This window comes from Malaclemys terrapin, chromosome 8 (assembly GCF_027887155.1).
Source record: "Malaclemys terrapin pileata isolate rMalTer1 chromosome 8, rMalTer1.hap1, whole genome shotgun sequence".
NCBI classification, from domain to species: domain Eukaryota; kingdom Metazoa; phylum Chordata; order Testudines; family Emydidae; genus Malaclemys; species Malaclemys terrapin.
The window spans coordinates 65,029,973-65,054,550 of NC_071512.1; the positions used below are offsets into that span (position 1 = coordinate 65,029,973).

The window sequence follows — 24,578 nt, forward strand, 5'->3', positions numbered from 1 at the left end:
TTGAACTCATAAATGCAAATTCATACAACCAGAAGTTTAATTCCATGATTTTTGCTGTATGATCACAGAATAGAAATACCAGGTGACCTGTCCAATCAGAACTATCATCGCATGACTAGAATATAAAATATTAAGCTCTTTCGGGTGGGGACAGCACTTGGTACAATAGGGTCCTGGTCCATTACTGAGGCTCTTAGGTGCTATCACAATACAAAAGATGATAACATTTCTCAGAAATCTACAGATAAGAATTATTTACAGAAATTATTTTGTGAATCTTCTTAAATAGCAAATTTGAGAATTACAAACTGATCACAGACAACTGAACACAAAGAAGCTAAATTAGCCAAATAAATCAGTCAGTATGAATTATTTGCTCAGCTCCACCGAATACTTGCTGCACAAAATACTTTCTACAGGACTCAGCAGAGAGTTGGCCTAGCCATTGATCAAATGCTGTTCTGAGCAACCCAGAATTTCTCTGTCTAAACCTCCCTCTTCCCCATGTTCACCAGATACAAGCCCTAAACAAAACTGAAGATAAATATTGTAGCTTTTTTATATTTTTCCCCTGGGAGACTGGTCCTGAGAAAAGGGTAACTTTTACAAAAAAATAAAGCAAACGCAAAATACAGATACCAAGATTTTGCAATTGATTATCACAGCAGTTCTCAAAGTGTGCGTCAGGACCCCAAAGTGGGTTGCGACTCTATTTTAATGGGGTTGCCAGGGCTGGCATTAGCCTTGCTGGGCTTGGGGATGAGGCCGAAGCTGAAGCCAAGCCCCACTGCCCAGGGCCAAAGCCAGAGGGCTTCAAGATACAGACTCCCTGCCAGGGGCTGAAGCCCTTGGAATTTGTCTTTGGCTCCCTCACCTGGGGCGATGGGCCTTGGGTGGTCTTAGACTTTAGTCCCCCCTCTGGGGGTCATGTAGTAATATTTGTTGTCAGAAGGGGGTCACGGTATAATCAAGTTTGAGAACCCCGGGGTCAAAAGAATATGGAATTATAGTCTCACTAAATTGACTTGGAGCACTATATATTTTATTATCGTTATTCGAGTACATGTATGCATATTAAAGCAAGTGTATATATTTCAAGTGTTTCAAGTCACTTTAAATGTTTTCCACATTACTTGTCTAATAATCTCTTAGAATACTGGATGGTATTTTTTAAACAGGTACAATTAATGTTTCCTCGAACAATATCAGTGTCAGCCTATAAATCAAATACTTCTAAAATTAGGTTTTGTAAAGTTAATGAAACTAGATAGAAAGCAAATTTAAGATTAAAGTTCAGGTAGACTTTAGAAAAAGGTTTTCTGGTATGCCTACAACTACAAGGCTGTTTTGATCTGTTCTGACTAGCCTACCACAAAACCAATAAGGGATAAGACAAGTTGATGTAATCTTTAACCCAGTTATAAAAAGCACGTATCCTTACCTTTTCCAGCTTTGATAGCGCAAGAGAGTAGCAGTCTTTGGCTCTGAACTGCATGAATCTCATATTGGCTGGGTGAGTTAGTTCTGTGATTATGCTTAGACTTGAAAATAACCTATGTTTTAAAGAAATGTTACAGTTACATCTCCAGTGATCATAATTCATTGTTAAGGTACAGCATAATGCAAAACTTATCTGTACCTCCATATTTATAATTAAGTGCAAGATAATTCTGGCTTTTGACACAAGAATATTCATAACTAATAGCAAGGAATGCTGCACAAAAGATTCTCCATTGACTCGGGGGAAGCAAATGTATTTTCAAAAGTGGAACTTACAAATATTAACAAAATAAACATTTACTGCAATTGCTAGAGCATTTCAGCTGACACGTAATCTCTACTATGACACAAGTCTATATGAAAAGAGAGGAAACCCAGGAAACATTTAAAGATGACAACACCTTCATTGGAAGTCATCCTTGTATGTAAACTACAGTAAATTAAAAATAGGGTTATACTCAATTATTCATCCATGATTTCTCTACTTAGTTGTTGTGTAAATGTCTGCAGACCATACAAACTCTCAATGTACTTATTAATGTAAAGCTGAAATTAACACTTGCTCAGAAAGCAGTGACTAAAATTGCTGAGTAAATCAGATGTGCCCACAGAGTTGGACTTGAGATATATACACATATCTAAAAGGCATGTACATTGCTATCCATTGAGTTAATGGATCGGATGCTGGATTGGAGCTGCAAAGTGCCGGGCAGCTCTAGGATAAAGGAAAAAGAGTATAGAGGGCTAGGCCCCCTCCTTCAAGTGCTCTGCTGCCCATTGGCCAGCCAAGGAGACTACAATAATTTATTTAAACCCTGGCCTAGTGTTTCTCAAGCCTCTTGTCCCATTATTAGCTGAATCCTGCCTCCCCATAGTTATGGAGTAAAGAAGCTGTGTTTAGGTTGCTGTGGGTTTACCTGCTTGCCTATTTAAGGGATCAGCATGGATTTTGTTTTTCCCTATTGGGGCCAAATTGACTGTGATCTAGTGGGTTTTTTGCCTTCCTCATAGAATCATGGAGACACAGGTTAAATGGACATAGAACTTAGGAATTGCATTAAGTTAGTTTGTCACAACCAGAAAATAAGAGACATTTGGGATTTGGCTGGTGGATCTCAAACTTATAAGGAAACAGCCCACCTGAAGTCCCTTCAGACTGGGGTCCCTCTTGGTACATTCTCACCTTCCACACTGAGGAGGGGACAGAAGATTTAGCAGAGCAAGATGAATGCTAGGGGAAAGCAGTGGAGAGCCTACCTTAAGTTATGGGCTATATGATGTGTCCTGTAAACCCCATACTTGATCCACCTAAATGCCTGGTATGGGGAGATGGGTGGATAGAGCTTCTCTCCAATGTTGAACTTTATATTAAGGTGCAGTGGGCTGCTTAAAATCATTCCTGTGTTTGTCCTTCACTTGTGTGTCCTGCTCACTGGAGAAGTATATCACATGACCACTAGCCTGAACACATGCTTTAAAAAAAAAAAAAAAAAAAAAAAAAGCACCTGATAGCTTAATCCTGTGTTGGATGTATCCCATAGGTGCTTCTAAGCACCTTGCTACATATGTATTATCAGTAGAAGCTGTCTACCTGGGAAATTTCTGGATATACTCTAAAGCCAAGTGCCAGAGGTGGGGAGGGCAAGGGGCACAGTTTCTCTCAATTTCAAAGTGCAGTTTTCAATGGTCTCCAAAATACTAACACTATCCGGTTTCTACTAAATAGAAAATGTGGCTGAGATATGAGAAAATTGAAGTGTTCCATTCTGTCTCATTCAAGACTTTTTGGCCCATTTTTAGTACTTAATGTAGAAGTGTTTAACATATAGATAGAAACTGATTGTAAACTGCATTAACCTGGGAGAACTGAACTTCTAATGGTCAGGGGTTATAGGGCTGCCTTCTTGTTGTTTGTAATAGATTAGCACCTTGAGGCCCCAACTGAGAAGAGGGCTGTACTGTGCTAGGTGCTGCACAATCACATAGAAAGAGCCCAGGCCTCAACGAGATGACAGTGTAAATACAAGACCTCCCAAGAGTTGGAAGAAGGGAATATTATTATTCTTAGTTTTCAGTTAATGAACTGGAAAATGGGAACAAAAGTGACTTCTCCAAGTTAAGTAACACAAGGAGCCTGTTGTAATGCTGAGAATAGAATGCAGTTCTCATGTTTGTCCATTGCCTTGACCACAAAACCATCTTTCCTCTTCATCGTGTATTTGTAGATGTGGTTAGGTGTCTAATTCCAGTGAATGTCAATACATATATAGCTGAAATTTCAGAACACATCCAGGGATGTACCTGCAGCTGTGCCTGGACTTGCACTAAGGCATCCAGGATGGGATTTAACAAAGGAGATTAAAGGAGTTAGACATAGGCTAGAACTCCCAAGCTCTTTTTGAAAAGTAGAACTTTTAAAAATCCTGTTTGCAGTATAGATCATTCTTATTTAGTAGAGCTTTGAAATTATTTTAAATAGAATTTAAAGTAGACTATACTTTTACAAGATGAATTGGTGGTGGTTTCCTTTTTTCCATCTAGTAATAGGGAACTGTAACAGCTTTCAAACCCACTATCACCATCCCCTAGGAACTCAGGTAAACTGGGAGCCAGATATGAACCGTACTGGTTTGGGTTTTCCCAAACCCAACCAACAAATAAGCAGCTTTTTATAGGCTTCTGGCCTGATTCTTATAGCACTGCTGAACACCCACAACACCCACTGAAGTCAAAGAGAGCTACTTTGAAAATCATTCAACTGCTACTTAGCAACTGACTGGTTTCATAACATAAAGCAAGAATAATGTTCAAAGAGTCTATTGATGCTAGTATTCTTAATTCTAGCCTTTTGATGCCATAAAACTGCTCCCATCATGTCTGACTGCATGCTACAGTGCACATTCTAGGGCAAGCAGGCATACTCTCTGGATTGTCGTATTATATGAAAAGAAATATCAGTGTCTGAGAGATTAATCTACCTCTCAAAGCCACCAGATGCTCTACTGCACTCTAGTTGTTGAGGGGGTCCCATAAAATAGGTGAGGAATGATGCTTTATTTCATCAGTACCCAGTGATATTTTACAAGGAACATAGAGTATAGGAACAAAAATGTAAATGAAAAATTGGTCTTTTCGGGTAATTATGATTTTTTTTTTAGAGAGGAAATTTCATTGTTGAAGTTGACACAAAGTCTACAGTGGTGAAAATCGTCATTATCGTGGGCTGGCCTATAGATTTAGGTAATGCTTAAGCCTATGAGACAGACGTTGAGGGTGGCTCTTGAATACAGCATTTTTTTTAAATTTCAGGATGCATTTTAAGAGCAATTATTACTATTCCTTTCTTTGTATCATTTAGTCCTTCTGTGTCTCAATGGAGGCAACTTCTGTTTCTAAATGTCCTGTTCTTGTGGAATGGTGAGCTATTTGTTATGCAAAGATATTATGCAAGTAGTGCACAATAGAAAAATGACATGAAAATTAACCTTGCAAAGAAAAGACATGGTTCAGGAAATACATGTAAAGTAAATACATGTAAAATCTAAATACTGCATTAGGTACTTTTCTCCATTATCAGTCCAAGAAATCTTTAAACAAACAAACAAACAAAAACAAGGCCCCAAACATCAGATGTAACCTATTTTCATCTAAGTCTGCCAGTTGTGAAGGCAAAATGTTCAATCTGAATTGGTCCCTTCCAACCCTGATATTCTATGATTCTATGTGATGTCATTTTGTAAAACTTCATAAACTAGACTAAATGGGACACTCTGTGTATACATTGCATAAGATCAAGATTTTTGGAAATGACTCATGATTTTGAGTGCCTCCATTTTTTTGGATGCCCAAGTTGAGATCCTGAAGGCCTGATTCCTCCCCCCCTCCCCTCCCGAGTTCAGGTACTCAGACTTTTTTTAGGTGTCCCAAATGGAGGCACTCAAAATCACTCGTCACTTTTGAAAATGGCTTTTATTTCCATGTTATCCACTGTTCATGTTTAAAGTCATATGTTTCTATGTTCCATGTTCTTATTTACAAGGCTTGAAATGAGTGAGGATGCAAACATGACTAACCAAAAAAGAAACTTCTGAGGTGGGATGGAAATTTGCAAAGGGATATGTTGTCAGGACCATAAACTCTCTTGTTATTAACTAATTATTTTTATTGCTGGGCAATGACCAATTCAGCACTCCTTTGCAGTTGCTCAAACCCTGATTTCTCATTTCTCCTCTGATCTTTCCCAAATATTCATGTGTTCCCAAACAAACTCAGACTTCAAAATAAAGCAGTCTGTCATCAAGGGAAAAATTACTTGGATAAATATACCTGAAGTAATTCTCCTCAAATGTTCTTTTTTTTAAAAAAAATCACCAATATATTGCACCACTATTATAGTCATCTGAAGTGTGCATATTTGTCTGTCTTAATTGCCCTCAAATTCAGCCAATTCCAAATGGCAATGGCTGTTTCACTTCCCCTACCCCTTAATGCCAGTGATTCATTAGTATTAAATGTTGTTTCTCCCAAGTTGACTCAGTCATGAAGTCCTTTTGGTTAACAGTTGCCTGGTGAGCAAAAACAGCTGTTGTAATTAACAAAAACAAGATTAAGATTAATATATTCTAAGGAATGCAAAGCTGAACCTGGCCATTTAATAGACAAGGTGGAAAAAAACTCTTCTAGTGATATAAGCATGTATTTTCCCCCTGGATTCTTTATTTTACCATTTTATTTCACTTCTGCACAAAATAAAATATTTGGAATTTATACTCCCATACATTAAGTAGTTTTGCTTTCCTGTTGAAAAGGAGTTAATAACTGAGAAGTTGTTCACTGTGATGTTACAGGATATACAGCATACTGTAAGTATTTATGATGAAAATAACAAATGCATTTGGGTTCCCATTCTTAAATCCAGAGAATGAGGTGTTGGGATATGTATACTCTTTAACTTCAGGAAGTCAAGCAGTCTTTCGAGTGGGAGTTAGCTCTGTGATGAATCAGGACGTGAAAAACGTGAGGAATATTACTGTTTTCCTTATGCTAACTTTCTTGTTCAGTTTTGGTAGAAAGCAACTCCTGTGGGGTTTCTTTTTAACCATTGTCACATGGAATAAGGAACATGTGGATTGATTAAAATTCTATCTGTTTTCCTGTATGAATTGAGCTATACATTCTATGGATTGTTTATAAATACAGGATAACTTTATGGTTATCTGAACATTTAAATCTGAATGGATTATTTTTAGGTCCTCTGGTGAGATTTAATGTGCTCCTATAGCTCTAAAGCTGTAAGGTACTTGACCGTTTTAGGTCCATCTCATGCTACCCTTGCTGAAGTACTTAACCCTGTTGCTCCAATTATCAGTTCTTTGCAAGGAGGAGGTGAAAATACTCCAATACAATATCCAGTTACAGAGGAAAGTGTTTAGAAAGTCACAGAATATTCAGCCCTGGAAGGAGGTTGTCTAGTGCATAACAAATCATATATTGAGGGTTGGATGGTCTAAGCCTCTGTAGCTCGGAAATAAGTCTGTAACATTAATAGGTGGGCTCCTCTCTGGAGGCTGAATCTGAACAATAGTGTGTGTTTGTCAAATGTGTACAGCAAAGATATTATGGCTGCTTTACAAGTCTCCTGTACTGCACAGATTGGAAACTAGCTGCTGTAGCAAATCTGCCTCTCTCAGAATGGACCTTGACATGAATTTCAAGTTTGAGTGTTGCCAGGCTGTAACAGCGATAGATGCAATCAGGCAGCCATTTTAGACATGGTTCTCTTGAAACCAGCTGAACTAATGAGTTACTGTCAAATGAAATAAAAACCTGGATACATTTTCTGAATGCTTCAGCACAGTGTATCCTAGGGGCCTTTTCATGTCAGGTTTGTGGAGAAGGGATTCACTGGAATGGGAATGCAAGGAAAGGCTAAACATTCAGCAAGATCAATGACTAAGATTTTGTCTAAATAAATGTTTCTTAATGTCCTCTATTGTTGCAATACCAGTGTAGTACCTCTGCTAATGCTAGGTGTGTTGGGAGCACTAGTGTAGACCAGTTGCTACCATCCCATCATCACAGACCTTTTCTACGAAATATTAGACAACCTTGTGGTAAAAATATTAGTGGATGCAGCCTGTCTGTATGAGAACTGGGCTAGCAGTAGTGCAATCTTTGGAGATTTTAAGAATAATGCTAGCATAAACATCATGGCGTGGACCTCAGTCACCACTTTTTGGAAGGAAAGATGTGCAAGTCTATAGCAACCACTAAAACTCTTCAAAAATAGTATAAAATAGATTTGTCATTGGGGCTGGAAGCTTTGTCTCTTTGAAGTCACAACCACCAAGTAAACTACCTCCTAAATGAGAAACCTGAGTTCACAAGCTCTGAATGGGTTCAATACAAGTGAACAGAATAATCAACAACTCAGTTAGGACTATATTAAAGATCCCATAATGCAGGACACTTCAGTGGGGAGGGATTAAAATGCATCTATCCCTTTGTGAACCTGCTGATAGGGCTACAGAGTAACTGGTCTTTCTTCAACATGTTTATGAAAGGGTGCTAAATGGACTGGGTAAGGGAAATTGTCTGAATTCAGGATCTGGAAAGGATAATGATCAAACAGTTTTTATGTGGGACACGCAATAGGATCCATGTGTGACTTTTCACAACAGGCCACAAAAACTTTTCTACTTGCAACTGTATGTCTTTTTGTTGTTCGTTCCCGGTAGGTAAGAACTTGATACATATTGAGAAACATCTCTCAATTTCCAACCTCAAGCACCATGTCAATAGGAAGAACTAGATCTTGGGATGTCTAGTTCTATGTTGCCAAATGAGTCCAGACTCTTAAAGTGATGTGATCACCCAGTGTCATAGCTAAAAAGTTAAGAACCATGTTTGTTTCAGCCAGGGTGTTTGTTAGGATCATGGAACCCTTATCTCTTCAGTTCTCAGCCAGAACTTGGGTTCCACAAGTATCAGTAGGAAGACATAGGTGATCTTCCCATTTCAGATCTAGGAGAAAATGCTCATCACAACATTCTCTTCTCCTTCATTCAAATAATAGTAATTCAGGGTTTGATCAGTGGTGCTGTCAATAGATCAACTTCCACTATTCCTGAAATATTTTAACTGCTACTCTTTGATCTCAGAAATATACATCTGGGCCCATTATCAATTGATTTAGTCTGCTATTGTCGTGTCTCTTTCCTATTATGTGGTCATTGGGGATGTTCTGTTGGACACTTACCTCTCCTGCACTTGACGGGTTCCCTGATGAAGTGTTTAGTTTATGTACATAGGGCCATGTTTGCCTTTGTTTAACTGGGTCAGCTATCGGGATTGTAGGGTGTTCAGCCTCAAACATGAACTACACTCACATCGCTGCTCTTAGATTTTCTTGAACATTCTCTAAACCAAAGTTCAACTGAGTCCAATGGGAGCTTTGCCTGACTAAGGACTGCCAAACTTTGGCTAAAAAGCTGGTGTACCCTACAAGAGTGAAGTCTTTCCTACAGAAATGAAGTAGGCTTATGGATATAAATGGTCAACCTTTAACATTTTCTTCCATTTTTAGTTTGCAAAGTATTTTGTATTCTTGAAATGGGAAACATCACTGGAATCACTAATCTCTCTCAGCTTTTTAAATGTGACTGTTACAAACGCTCATTTTAAAATGGGGATGGGAATATACAAATAGATGGAAACCAAGTTATTTGTGAAATTTTGTGTGAATTTGACATATTTTTACAATAAAATAATCAAACATTTAAATTCAATTGTGCATATTTGTTTAAGGATTTTTTTCAGCATGTTGTCTTAAAGTTTGTCTACATTTTATGGGTCTACCAGCTTCAAGTTTTGTCATGTGAATATCTGACTGAGTGTGGTGATCATTTAAAGCAAAATGGGGTGGTCAGATTTGAGAAAAATCTAAAATTTGCTGGGCAATGACAAGTTGTCTACATTGTACTTTCTTCTGTGGTTGAGAAGGGACAGTGATTGGGTATAGAAAACACACAAGGGATGTTTTATTCAGGATGATGAGCATACATTGACTCTGTAGCTCCCTGGTTTTCTGGTTCACAGACCGACATACAAGTTTTGAGCTGTGCAGTGTTACCAAACAGTGTCTGCCTGCATTACACAATGGTGGAATAGATTGCTAACTAAATGCTAGCATTTGCTAAATAAATCACACCCACAATCCTCAGAATTAACCTCTACACTTGTGTGTTAGGTTGTGTAGAAATATATTAAAACAAATTTGTTGATGCAATCCTAAAGTTGTACAAATCAAGGCAACCGGAGAGATTCATTTTTAATTTCCTTTAAAAAAAAATCTCCTCTTTAAACCCTGGTTCCTTATTCCTACATTAATTCTGGACCATGCAATGCATAATTATCAAAGGATTTGCTGGTAGAGGATTTTCTTGTATTAGCTTCTTATATCAGGCAGGTATTTAAATGTGAATATTAGCAATATAATACGTAAAGTCAACTGTAAAGGGAGGATTAACACCTGATTTAATGACTGGATATACATAACTGAATGTGAAAGCAAGTTATTGGGTCCCTGGAAGAGCTGGATTTAGACCATCATCAGGTTACGCAAAATGACTGTTCCTAGTGAGTCAATTTAAAAACTATTCTTTGGACTGTAAATCTGTGTATAAATTACGTCTGCCCTCTAGTGGAATTATAGGGAAAGTACTGTGCAACTATTAATCTGATTAATGTTCAGGTAAGATTGTCTGTGGCTCTAAATGCCTGCGCAGGGGAGTAAAGGAGCATAAGGCACCTCATTAAGTCCATGCACAGGCAACCTAAATTGTGGATCACATCATAAGAATGAAAACAGTCTCCAGGGAGTCACTATTGCTCATCCCATACCAGTGAGTGAGGAGTGGGCAGGGACAGCCAGAGCTGAGGTGATGTGGAAGCAGAAATAATCTGCTAACGAGTTACATTAGTAGCAGACCCCTTTTCCTCTGGACTAAGAGGAGGACTCAAGGGGAGAGATGTAACACAGTCATAATTACTGCCTCTGACTCCAGAAAGATTGTTAAATCACAGTCAGGCCCTTAAATCACATAGCAACAGCCATGTGTAATGCTTTCTATCATCTCTGCTTGGCTAAGAGACTCTTCCCCACCCTAGTAGACAAAGACCTGGTGCATTTATTCATGCATTCGTTGCCTCTTGTCTGGATCACAGCAACGTGATACACCTGGGCAAGATGCCTTCAGCACTTAGAAAAATCCAACTGGTACAAAACACTGCAGGACATCTCAGCAGCACAGGCTACCATGAGCACATGACCCATGTCCTCTGCTCTCTACACTGGCTTCCCACAGAATTTCCAATTAAGTTCAAGGTCTCTGTCCTTATCTTCAAAGATCTCCATGGCCTAGGTCTAGGATACCTAAAAGACCATCCAGGATGAAGACAGCGGTCAACAACTTCACTACTCAGAACAATAATAGTAAAGCCCATCTGTATGGGAGAGAGAACTTTCTCCGGGGATGGGCTAAAACTGTGGAATGAGTTCTCTCAGAACTAAGGAAACATCACCACTTTCCACTTCATATGCAAGGCATATATTTTTTTGACCTTGCCTCTCTAACATACACATAGCAACAGGTATATTTAATTTTAAAATGTTCTCAAAGCCTATCAAAACAAGACACTCAACTGCATATGCTTTTTGTCTGGGGATGAGATGAGAACGAACACAGTGAGGATGTAGTCATGTTGCTTAATGCGCTATTCTAAGGCACTAGGATACTACAGTCATGAGCATATTCTATAAATGCCTATATAGAATAGAATTTGTAAGGTGTCCATTGCTATTAGTGGGCACACTTACACTGTTTTAAAAACCATATACTGTAAATTAATACAGCTAAGCAGACACAATGCCAACTAATATGGTCTCAAAATAGAACAAAAAATAACCCTCTAACTCTAAATCCTGCCCCAACACCTCCTCAACAGAAAACTGAGTAAATGACCGCACTGCACCTAAAGGGAGAAGGGTGTTGTCCAGGCTTGCTAGAGGAAGTCAGTAGTGCTTTATGACAGTGGGGAAGAAACAAGGTCCAACTGCTGCAAAAAGGTGGTCAGCTTTGCAGAACTGACTCACCCCCTGGAGAATGTAAGGGACGGAAGGCTTTAAAGGTATAAACCCTGGCATTGGAAACCCCTTTCTCCATGTTATTAATCACCAAACTTCCACCTCACGTAGGATTATGAAGTTAGTGAGGGAATTTGTGCCACAATGTTTAAGCCTTAACATATTTTCCTTCCAAGCACGTGCCTGCATTTGGATGATGGCATAGTGGATTCCCTGTCTCGTTTTCAGTTCAACAAAGTGCATGGGCTTGCACCAGGAGCTAGCAATGAACTCAGGTAGATGCTGCTGGTGCTATGGAGCCGTGGCATATGAGGATCTGGGATGCTGGTCACTTATATGGCCCATCAGGATGGGGAAGGTGTTATGGTACATGGCATTGGCAACTCAGCTTGCGGGAGTCCTCGACTATCCTTGCACAATGCAAGGGGAAACCGAGTTCATTTGAGAGAAGGGGGGTTCACTGACCAAATTTGGGGGGTGACATGTTTTGGGCTGCTATACAAAAGGCTCTTGGAAGATGTCTGGAAATGTCACTGGGTTTGGGGGAGGGGAGGCAGCCAAGCTAATTGCTGGTGCCTCCTTGTGGCGGATGTTCAGTGCAGGTACTCCATAGGGAAGGCATCCAGTGACCAGATAAATGGCCTGGTAAAGGACTTAAAAAGGAGGTGCTGGTTAAAGGAACAGAACAGTGTGGGGTTCGGGGCTCCTATGGTTGGAACAGCAGGGAGCCAACCCCTTTCTTATAGCCCACCTAACCCCTCCTACAAAGTCCTGGGGGCAATGGATTTTCTGGAAGGACCTGGATGGAAAAAGAGGGGGAGCTGGTGGAAACCCCCTGGGTAATTACGGAATATACATGGGGTTACCGGCACTGTACACTTTTATCTCCCGGGTAGTGCCAGACATCTAATAATGAAGTTGTGGTCTGATTAAATCCATATCAAGTGTCTCCTGTCCAGATGGGCCTTAAAATACATGCTTGGGGTCAGTTAGGCTTGCCAAATGAATAAGGGAAACCCATTCTAGAGTAAAAAAGCATCCACTGAGGAGGCTCTGCATTTCACCCCAAGACTAACATATCAGTGAGGAATCATTAGATGACTTCAACTGATGAAATGGGGAGAAATGGCCTTTTGGCCAGCCAGCACCTATACATTGCCCAATACATTTATTTATACTTAAAAACTAAGCTAAGCTTGTTCTTTTGCATTCAAATTATTAAAGATTCATGTGAGACTGATACACACTTTCTTACTCCCTTTTGAGCTTTAATTGAGTCAAAGTGGTGGCATGCCAGAGTTTTAATTGTCATGGTGCAATTTTTCGATTTCAACAAATAAACAAATATGCTATAAACAGCACATTCATCGTCTGAGGAGAAAGACAACTTTAAACTGAGCAAGATTATTAATCAATGTAAAACACTGAGCAATGTCAGAAAACTTTCATAAGAATCAACAACCTAGGCTCAACAGTATTATTTTACCTTACTGAGGTCAAAGGTCTAAATGATTCCATTTAGAGAATGGTCTCTAAATTTTTGAATGATCCCATTCAATGTGACTTAGTTTCTGCTGTATATTCACTTTACTCAATTTTTAAAGGTACTATTGAATCAAAGATGCAAAGACCATTGTAGTCATGAACTACATATTTTAACAAAATACTTCAATGCTTAAAAATTGTTTTATAGTGTTGCCATGAAAAACTCAGGTAACAATTTGCTGCTTTTTTATTACAAAGCAAATCTCAAATGTAGAATCATGTTTACTAGAATCCAGCCTGAATTGCTCTCCCTCTCACATCCTGCTCAGATTATTTATACATGGAACCCAAGTTATTGGGTCCCTGGAAGAGCTGGATTTAGACCATCATCAGGTTACGCAAAATGACTGTTCCTAGTGAGTCAATTTAAAAACTATTCTTTGGACTGTAAATCTGTGTATAAATTACGTCTGCCCTCTAGTGGAATTATAGGGAAAGTACTGTGCAACTATTAATCTGATTAATGTTCAGGTAAGATTGTCTGTGGCTCTAAATGCCTGCGCAGGGGAGTAAAGGAGCATAAGGCACCTCATTAAGTCCATGCACAGGCAACCTAAATTGTGGATCACATCATAAGAATGAAAACAGTCTCCAGGGAGTCACTATTGCTCATCCCATACCAGTGAGTGAGGAGTGGGCAGGGACAGCCAGAGCTGAGGTGATGTGGAAGCAGAAATAATCTGCTAACGAGTTACATTAGTAGCAGACCCCTTTTCCTCTGGACTAAGAGGAGGACTCAAGGGGAGAGATGTAACACAGTCATAATTACTGCCTCTGACTCCAGAAAGATTGTTAAATCACAGTCAGGCCCTTAAATCACATAGCAACAGCCATGTGTAATGCTTTCTATCATCTCTGCTTGGCTAAGAGACTCTTCCCCACCCTAGTAGACAAAGACCTGGTGCATTTATTCATGCATTCGTTGCCTCTTGTCTGGATCACAGCAACGTGATACACCTGGGCAAGATGCCTTCAGCACTTAGAAAAATCCAACTGGTACAAAACACTGCAGGACATCTCAGCAGCACAGGCTACCATGAGCACATGACCCATGTCCTCTGCTCTCTACACTGGCTTCCCACAGAATTTCCAATTAAGTTCAAGGTCTCTGTCCTTATCTTCAAAGATCTCCATGGCCTAGGTCTAGGATACCTAAAAGACCATCCAGGATGAAGACAGCGGTCAACAACTTCACTACTCAGAACAATAATAGTAAAGCCCATCTGTATGGGAGAGAGAACTTTCTCCGGGGATGGGCTAAAACTGTGGAATGAGTTCTCTCAGAACTAAGGAAACATCACCACTTTCCACTTCATATGCAAGGCATATATTTTTTTGACCTTGCCTCTCTAACATACACATAGCAACAGGTATATTTAATTTTAAAATGTTCTCAAAGCCTATCAAAACAAGACACTCAACTGCATATGCTTTTTGTCTGGGGATGAGATGAGAACGAACACAGTGAGGATGTAGTCATGTTGCTTAATGCGCTATTCTAAGGCACTAGGATACTACAGTCATGAGCATATTCTATAAATGCCTATATAGAATAGAATTTGTAAGGTGTCCATTGCTATTAGTGGGCACACTTACACTGTTTTAAAAACCATATACTGTAAATTAATACAGCTAAGCAGACACAATGCCAACTAATATGGTCTCAAAATAGAACAAAAAATAACCCTCTAACTCTAAATCCTGCCCCAACACCTCCTCAACAGAAAACTGAGTAAATGACCGCACTGCACCTAAAGGGAGAAGGGTGTTGTCCAGGCTTGCTAGAGGAAGTCAGTAGTGCTTTATGACAGTGGGGAAGAAACAAGGTCCAACTGCTGCAAAAAGGTGGTCAGCTTTGCAGAACTGACTCACCCCCTGGAGAATGTAAGGGACGGAAGGCTTTAAAGGTATAAACCCTGGCATTGGAAACCCCTTTCTCCATGTTATTAATCACCAAACTTCCACCTCACGTAGGATTATGAAGTTAGTGAGGGAATTTGTGCCACAATGTTTAAGCCTTAACATATTTTCCTTCCAAGCACGTGCCTGCATTTGGATGATGGCATAGTGGATTCCCTGTCTCGTTTTCAGTTCAACAAAGTGCATGGGCTTGCACCAGGAGCTAGCAATGAACTCAGGTAGATGCTGCTGGTGCTATGGAGCCGTGGCATATGAGGATCTGGGATGCTGGTCACTTATATGGCCCATCAGGATGGGGAAGGTGTTATGGTACATGGCATTGGCAACTCAGCTTGCGGGAGTCCTCGACTATCCTTGCACAATGCAAGGGGAAACCGAGTTCATTTGAGAGAAGGGGGGTTCACTGACCAAATTTGGGGGGTGACATGTTTTGGGCTGCTATACAAAAGGCTCTTGGAAGATGTCTGGAAATGTCACTGGGTTTGGGGGAGGGGAGGCAGCCAAGCTAATTGCTGGTGCCTCCTTGTGGCGGATGTTCAGTGCAGGTACTCCATAGGGAAGGCATCCAGTGACCAGATAAATGGCCTGGTAAAGGACTTAAAAAGGAGGTGCTGGTTAAAGGAACAGAACAGTGTGGGGTTCGGGGCTCCTATGGTTGGAACAGCAGGGAGCCAACCCCTTTCTTATAGCCCACCTAACCCCTCCTACAAAGTCCTGGGGGCAATGGATTTTCTGGAAGGACCTGGATGGAAAAAGAGGGGGAGCTGGTGGAAACCCCCTGGGTAATTACGGAATATACATGGGGTTACCGGCACTGTACACTTTTATCTCCCGGGTAGTGCCAGACATCTAATAATGAAGTTGTGGTCTGATTAAATCCATATCAAGTGTCTCCTGTCCAGATGGGCCTTAAAATACATGCTTGGGGTCAGTTAGGCTTGCCAAATGAATAAGGGAAACCCATTCTAGAGTAAAAAAGCATCCACTGAGGAGGCTCTGCATTTCACCCCAAGACTAACATATCAGTGAGGAATCATTAGATGACTTCAACTGATGAAATGGGGAGAAATGGCCTTTTGGCCAGCCAGCACCTATACATTGCCCAATACATTTATTTATACTTAAAAACTAAGCTAAGCTTGTTCTTTTGCATTCAAATTATTAAAGATTCATGTGAGACTGATACACACTTTCTTACTCCCTTTTGAGCTTTAATTGAGTCAAAGTGGTGGCATGCCAGAGTTTTAATTGTCATGGTGCAATTTTTCGATTTCAACAAATAAACAAATATGCTATAAACAGCACATTCATCGTCTGAGGAGAAAGACAACTTTAAACTGAGCAAGATTATTAATCAATGTAAAACACTGAGCAATGTCAGAAAACTTTCATAAGAATCAACAACCTAGGCTCAACAGTATTATTTTACCTTACTGAGGTCAAAGGTCTAAATGATTCCATTTAGAGAATGGTCTCTAAATTTTTGAATGATCCCATTCAATGTGACTTAGTTTCTGCTGTATATTCACTTTACTCAATTTTTAAAGGTACTATTGAATCAAAGATGCAAAGACCATTGTAGTCATGAACTACATATTTTAACAAAATACTTCAATGCTTAAAAATTGTTTTATAGTGTTGCCATGAAAAACTCAGGTAACAATTTGCTGCTTTTTTATTACAAAGCAAATCTCAAATGTAGAATCATGTTTACTAGAATCCAGCCTGAATTGCTCTCCCTCTCACATCCTGCTCAGATTATTTATACATGGAACCCTTTTCCCCCATCATATTAACTCACAGAAAATTTTTCAAAATATAATTTATTTGGGCATTATTTCTGCTAAAGAATATCACTTTGTGCTAACATGTATTGAATAGCGTGTTCAAACACTAAAATTCTCAGCTATTTGATTGCCTAATCTAGATTATTCTATCTTCATCCACCACCTCCACCCATAATTATGACTCTAAATTTGCTATCATCTGCATATGTAATGACCTTACCATATGCACTCTAGCTTGGTCTAACATCATTAATAAAACTGTGAAAGTAATTGCCCCAATATTTAGCCCTATGAAACTCATTACAAAATTCTATGAAGAATGTAAACCTCTGATCTAAATGCTGTGCATTTTCACTAGTAACAAATTATTTCTACATATTAATACCTCATCAATATTTGATACATCTTTTTACATCTTTTCTCCTTTAATGTTGGTGCACAGGGTGGAAACTAGTCTCTTCCATTCCTCTGCCATTTGTTTTATAAAATACTACTGATGAGATTATGAAAGCTTTCTGAAAATCTAGTTATGGGTAAATATTTCATTTTAAGACCTAGTTTTCTTTTCTAACTTGGTCAAAAACACAAACAAAATCTCACTCCTCTCACCCCTGTAATGATATATTTTTATAATAATAGTTATGCTTCAGATATGAGCTTATGCTGCCATCTAGTGAAAACATGGTGCAAGTTGTTAACAGACATAGAACAATTGTACATATCTGCAGAGCCAAACTTAATTATGGCTTTTCCTAACTTTGGGGTACTTGACTTTGAAACCTTAATGTTCTCTGAACATTTTTTGTGTAATTTTCTAGGGTTGTTGTTTGTTTGCTTTAAAAAAAAAATGAAATTCGATCATGTGTTGACATCAGTGTATCCACCACCCTCATCTCTGGCACTTGAGCTAACAGACGAAATTCTAGCAGTAGTAGGTTGCCATCCTCTATGTGGACCAGCCCTAAATAGGGATGGGACACTTTGCCAGTGGATTTCACAGATATTCACTGAAACCAGGGGAACGGTGAAACTTTGGAATCTTGGGTTCTATTCCAGGGTTTGGAGGGGAGAGTCCTTTACTGGCCACAGACTCTTCTGGCCTGTTTCTCCCCTGCCGCCCCCGGCTCCTAGTCCCAGGTTCCATCTCTTTTCCCTCTGCCAGCTTCCAGCCCTAGGCTCACCCTACCATAGTTCCTTGTCCCAATTTCCTCCTTCTGTCCTGGAGTGACACAGCAAGAATTAGTTGGATTCTAGGAGAAGAGATCCTGGCATAAGCAGTTGGGTCAGTAAGACTGCTTAAAGCACGTGCTGAGAACTTTTGCTTTTAATTTAATGTGGTTTAAGTTAGGCACCACTTGTATTTTAATTTTAATTGTCTTGCAACCACTTCTGACTCTTATGTCTCTGTATTTGTGCTCACTTAAAATCTATCCTTTGTTGTTTCTAAACTTGTTTTATTGTTTTGTCCAACCCAGTGTGTCTAAACTAAAGTATCTGGAAACTACATTGGGGAGGTGGCAAGTTCCGTGGATATTATTTATCTAAAGAAATAATGGACCTGACATAATTTGTATTATTCAGAAGTCTCAGAAGTATAGGACATATATTTCTGGAGGGAAATCTAAGAGTCAGGGTGTGCTGGGGTCACCCTAACATATAGCCATGGCTGGTGATAGCCATAGTGTAACCCAGGTGTGGCTGGCGGGCTGCAGTTACACACATACACAGAGGGTGTGACTTGCATGTTGGAAGAATGTTTGTGATCAGTGCAGGTGGGAGTTACTTGAACAAGGCATTTCACAGATGCCTAGGTCCAGACTTGGCATGGCCCAAAACAGCTCAGATCTGCAATTGCAGGGGAAGTTCTGCTCATCCCTGGGCTGGAATAGGCTCTATGCAAACTGAATCTCTGTGAATATAGCTACTAAAATGTAAGAAGTCTTTGAGCATGTGCAACCTTTATTTTTTCAAGGGCTTATAACTTGGATTTTGAAGGGTTTTCATGTGGTGGCAAAAGGCCATCCCCTCCCACAAAGGCTACTCCCACCCACATTTGAAGTCCCTGTTCCAAAGAAGGGAGTGCTAGACTTGTTCAAAAAAGGTCTCTCTTTTTTTTTTTGCTCATTAAAAACAAACAAACAAACAAACAAACTTATTTTTCCCTAGCCTCATTCATAGAAATGGTCTCAACTATTTTGGCTGAAATTTCAAAAGAAAAAATCTGTCACAAAACTAAGACTATTGGAGAATGAAATCCCCCCCGCCCCATTTCCTTATTTCACTGCCAGTTTCATACAATTTCTCACTTGAAATGTTTTGTTTCATCATGAGATTGAGTGCAGCTTCTACAATATTTACAGATGAAATTTCAGCACTCTATGGACTTGTCAAAATGAAGGGCCCAATCCTACAATCTCTGTGTCAAAATCCCTTGGAATTCATTTGAAGGGATACTGAATTCTCATTAAGGTGAAGGACTGAAGGCCTAATAGTTAAACTGTGCTACACTGGCAAAAATGCATTTTGAATTAATCATTTCCTCATTTTAGGGCTCTTGGCCATGATTTGACAAGGCACTTAAGTACATACCTGTCTTTGAGCATGTGAGTAGCACTACTGTAGCCAATAGGCTATTCATATCCTTAACACTAAGTGCCTACTTAGTTGCCTTGCTGAATCAGGATCTTAAAGAGATGCCATTGAATTCCAGCCAGGCTCTTAGGCAAAAGTGGGTATAAAAACAAACCTTAGTTGAAACCCATTTTGCTCTTCATTAGAGCACCATCTTCTCAGCCTCCTTCCACTTTTTCTGACTTTGAGCAATACTTTTTAAGGAGAGATTTTTTTCTCCTCTTTGTGAGCTGTGTGAGTCTCTTTTCTGGCTAAAGTAAGCAAGGTTTTGTTCTGATTTTTTTTTTTTTTTTTTTTGCATCCTTTGAACAGTCGGCCCTGCTGCTAAAAATCCGTGCTCAGAGAGAGGGTTTAGTGCTTTACTGGGAACTGTACGGATCTACCAAATGAGCTAAGAGGCATTTGTTCTTCTACAAGGGAAAACAATTAGTGAGACCTAATCATCAGTAATGGAAATATTGGCAAGTGTTCTCCTTACAGTTAATCCTGATGGTATAGATGACACTATGACAAAAGGGAAGAGAGCCTGCTGTAGTGGGAACATGTCTAACTACTTCTGTTAATTTGCTGTGATCATAGACCTTCTACCAGAAGCAGAACAGATGGAAAAGTACATGAAAATTATCAAGATAGGACTTAGCTATGGTATATTGTTAATTAAAACTTGTTAAGAGAACCAATTTAAAGTACTACTTTGAACACGTTAGTCCCTTCTGATTATTAGTCCTAGAGAAAGACAAAAATAACTCTTATAACCACATATGCACTTTATCTTCTAGTTCCTTCCCATAGTTATTGCTGGATCGTTTGCAAGCAATGAGTGAATGGTTTACGTAATTCCAATTGTGAAAGAGAACCTGTTATTTTTCTTCAATATTTGGATTCAGATTTTCCCTCCCTGTCCCCTGGAACTTTGTGACATGTAACACAGACCTTAACTAGGAGTGGCTACCTCTCAAAAGAGGCAAAATTCTAGTTTAGTTCAAAATCTGAACAACTGTCCAAGTTACTGTACATCAATCCTTCACTCACCTAATTTGTATTCCTCCTTCTCTCCCAGCACCCACTGTCTATAATGAGTTTAGGATTATGGCCTTATCACAAGATGTTTGTTAAGGCAAAGGTCCAGTGACCTTCCTCTATCTCAAGTCTTCCAGGGGTGGCTGACTTGCCTTCTTTCCCTTCCCACAGACTAGTCAGCTACCTTCCAAAGCCTCTGGAGAAGTAGCAAGTTGCCATCTTGGAATGTGAGGAGTCATATCTGAGAGCTGGAGTCTTACCCTTCCATGTCCCAAGAGACCTGAGTATATTGCTGTGAAGCAGCAATAACTTTTGCTTGATCATATAAAGTGGTGTTTAAGAAAAAAATGAAGTTAAGAGAAATGGTTGAGAAGCCACACTTCCATCTCCCCCTCCACAAAAGTAATTCTAAAATATTTCACGCTTAACATAGCTGTATGGGTTAGTTACAAAATCACTTACCTAAAGAGAGTTTGTACATTTACAATAGTCTTGGCATCTGCCATATAGTCTTCCTCAGCACTCATAGTACTTTCCTTGTCCACAACCACCATGTTGGCAGCGAAGGTCACCCCACATCTTAGCAAATCATCTAGGCTGTTGTAAAGAGGAACAGAATTAAAAACCAATATAAATACATGGCAGGATAAATATGAGTTAGAAAAACTCAACTGCAACATATCCTGGGAGCTCATCAATCTTACATTTGATTCCTACCACTTGGTGGTCGTCTCTGAAGGCACTGTAACTATCAGCTTCATGTAAGTGTTTTGGTAGAACAGAGACAATGCGAATAATAATTATAATGTTCTTTGAAGTAAAATAGAATCCTGCTGGTAGATTGCTGAGGATTGCTTGTCCTCCTCCATTCACTAAAAGAATGTTGGTAAAATTACACTACGCTGCGCATGTGTATATGTATTAATTCCCCTTCTCCTACAAGGTCTTCTACAACTCATTACACTGTCATTACCTGTTTCATGTAAGTGTCTTTGCCTCCTACACAAAAGTACCTTTTCATATATCAAGGGCCTTCGCACAGAGGCAGTCAGATATGCTGATTTTCTAGCTTCTCATCTCATAGTCCCTCACTGACTCCCTATTCTCCCTCCTACTGAAGGATCACTTTTGCACAAGGGTAGCTTTCCAGAAGCAGCAGCAGCAGCATTACACAGGCAAGAGCAGGAATCAAGTTACTTTCAGAGCATAGCTTCCCACACAAATTTATGTAGTGGGAACTGTCAAAGGATTTCCTTTTCCAGCCCAAGGGATAAGGCCAATGTCTCTTGGAAAAAGACAAATCAAAATTCATACTGATACACATTCATTGGAAAACATGGTTTCAATATTTTGAATGTACATCTAAATATTTTTTAGCTCCACAAGTGTTTACAAGAAACCATAACATGTATTTGTGTGAGTTTGTTGTGTATAGTTAGTCTCGAATGAAGGCGGAACAATATTTAGCTCCTGGTTTTTTTCCCTTATCTAAAATGTGCTATATAAAACACACATCTATAATAAAAACAGGCCTTGAAAATCCAATTAATTTATACTCTCTTCTGCCCCATTTAATAAATACTAAACAGCCACCTCAGTTTAAGCTTCCCTCCCCAATAAATCCATTTAAAATAAGCCCAGAACCTCTTCTCCAGGATGGTGGTAAAGTTGCTGCCCTGCTACCCCGGCTCTCCTCATAACATAAAGAAGGTTCTTCTTAGCCATCCAGGTGCACCTCCTCTTACACCTAGGTGCTTTGTGTCTCTCATTCTTTTTTCTTTTAAATAGAATTTTTTCCTTGACAAGAAGGCTGAGCCAACACTGTTACTTTCACTAAAGGTGAGGGGAGATGACAGAAACACTGGCCCAAGAACCACTGGTCCTTTAACGGGCTGTAAGGGAAGGAAACAAGCAACCTGTGCACTACTAAGAGCCTGTCTACTGGGAAAGTTTTACGAGTTATAGTGATAATTTATACTAGTATAAACCCCCTCCCCCCATGAGGATATTCTCATATGGGAATAAGAGTGTCTATGTGGCAAGTTATACTAGTATAATCATATAGGTTCAAATTTGAGCCTTACTGGGGAAAAAAATGGTGGAGAGAAGATCTAATTGATTTAGAAAAGGGGAAATCAGGTGCATGGGAGCAGACTGGCCTGAGACATTGCACTTCTTCTCAAAGAGGCTAGAATGGCCCTGAGATGCTATACTTTAAATAAAGGATGGGAGGAAGGAAGGAGACAAGTCTCTTGAGCCGCTGCTCCTTTAAGAGTAGGGGAGAGAGGAAGTGAGAAGCACAGAAGGCCAAGGTTTTAAAATAAGAAGCTGAGAAATTGTGAGCCTTCTGTACACTAGTGGAGAAGCAGGAGCAGCAGCAATGACAAAGCCCTGCAAAGATGTAGGGCCCAGGAAAGATGACTTACTGGTGGGGAGGCTGCCAAACATTAATTTATTGATGGTGGGGTGCACAAACTGATTTGAGGGGTGCTATCCAGTATTCATTTAATAGAGCAACAGAGAATAGTGAAAGGGGATGGTTGGCCTGGCCTGTAGGGGATAACCCACCTAAGAGGGGACTCCCACAAGTGGTAGACTGAGGCCTTCAGTCCCAAGCCATGAAGGGTATTAAATTAGGTTAATACTACAGGGCCTATTTTAAATGCTTTTGCTCCTTTTTGGAGCTCATTAGCTGTAGGGTATAGCCCAAAGATTAAGTTGAGAAGACAACCTAGAGGATTGTGAGGCTATCTTTCTTTTATATGTTGCAGTGAGGGCAGCAGTCTGAATCTGTTCAAAAGATTTCCTTCAACTGGGGAGGATGTGGCTTGGGACGCCAGTATATTTCAGCTTGACAAGTATGCTTAGTTTGAAACCAATAGGCATTGGGTCAATTCTGGAAGCCTTGAACTTAACCAGCATTCAGCCTTGAGTGGATTAAATAACAAAGAACTACATTTCAAAAATAACTAAAATAGTGTTAAATGAAAATCAGCCATATCATCTTAAATGTCCCTGGATAATTTCTGAATTAAGTAGAGTTGGTCAAAAAACGTTCCGTGGTATGTTTTGTTTGTTCCTCCGAATCCCATAGGCAAGACGATAGTGGACAACTCACATCAGTGACTGGATCCCCAGAGACCACAAGTGACCTCTGGGCAGACCAAAAATGCACTGGGCCGATCCCATGACAAAACTCTTTGGTCAGAAGTGGAAAGAATGTGATCGCAACATAATAGAATGGTGTGGCATCGACTTGCATTTGTGGAGGGACAGACTAGGCCAAGCTGGACAAAAGTGAATCCCATACCACAGAAAACTTAACTTTTATGGTCAAAATTCAAATATTGAAATATTTTGGCTGAAAACCAAAATATTTCAGTTTGAAAATGCTGCCAGGAGACCCCGTGGGAATTGTAGCTTGGTTTCCTGCCCCATTCTCTTCTATGGGCTAGGCTCCCTGGTCAGACTAATTCTCCCATGATACATTATTATCTTTCTTCTTGGAGAGAGAGAAAAGATGGCAAATCAGGGGAAGTCTCTGGCTATGGAGCATCATGGGAGATGCAGGCTAGCCATGAAGCCCAGCCCACAGAAGAAAATATTCCAATTTGGGGGTTTGATTAAACTGAATTTTTTAAGAGAAAGCAGACACTTTGTGGAAAAACTAAACAGTTTTGATGGAAAATATTGACCAGTGATGATATTAAGTAATAAGACAGTGGAAGAGATGACTCCTTTTTTCCAACGTCGTCTTATTCATGTTCTTACTACCCATATGACAATACAACTTCCATATGTGTGTCATGACTGCTCAATATATTTTCTGCAAAACTAGTTAAAATGTAAACATATCTAGCAACCATTCAATAGATTTGATCTTCTGTCTAAAACTATACTGTGTTTCTGCTCTTACATACCATGAATCCAATCCAGTTTCCAGTGAAGCAAATAGTTTTTCTATTGTGTTTAACAGCAGTTGTATTAAGCCCTAAATGCATAAAAATTTAGAGCTGGGAGTGATTTTTTTT

At 39.6% G+C, this 24,578-nt stretch overlaps 1 protein-coding gene across 1 annotated transcript in view; it reads right to left on the minus strand.

The window, feature by feature from the left end:
• The window catches only part of KCNT2 (potassium sodium-activated channel subfamily T member 2), a 296,278-nt gene that overhangs the window by 50,583 nt on the left and 221,117 nt on the right, over positions 1-24,578 (minus strand). The window contains exons 23-24 of the mRNA XM_054037517.1: positions 21,010-21,144; positions 1,442-1,553 (exon numbers count right to left, since the gene is read on the minus strand). Of these exons, the coding sequence (XP_053893492.1) occupies positions 1,442-1,553; positions 21,010-21,144 (247 nt within the window). The remainder of the gene's footprint in view (positions 1-1,441; positions 1,554-21,009; positions 21,145-24,578) is intronic.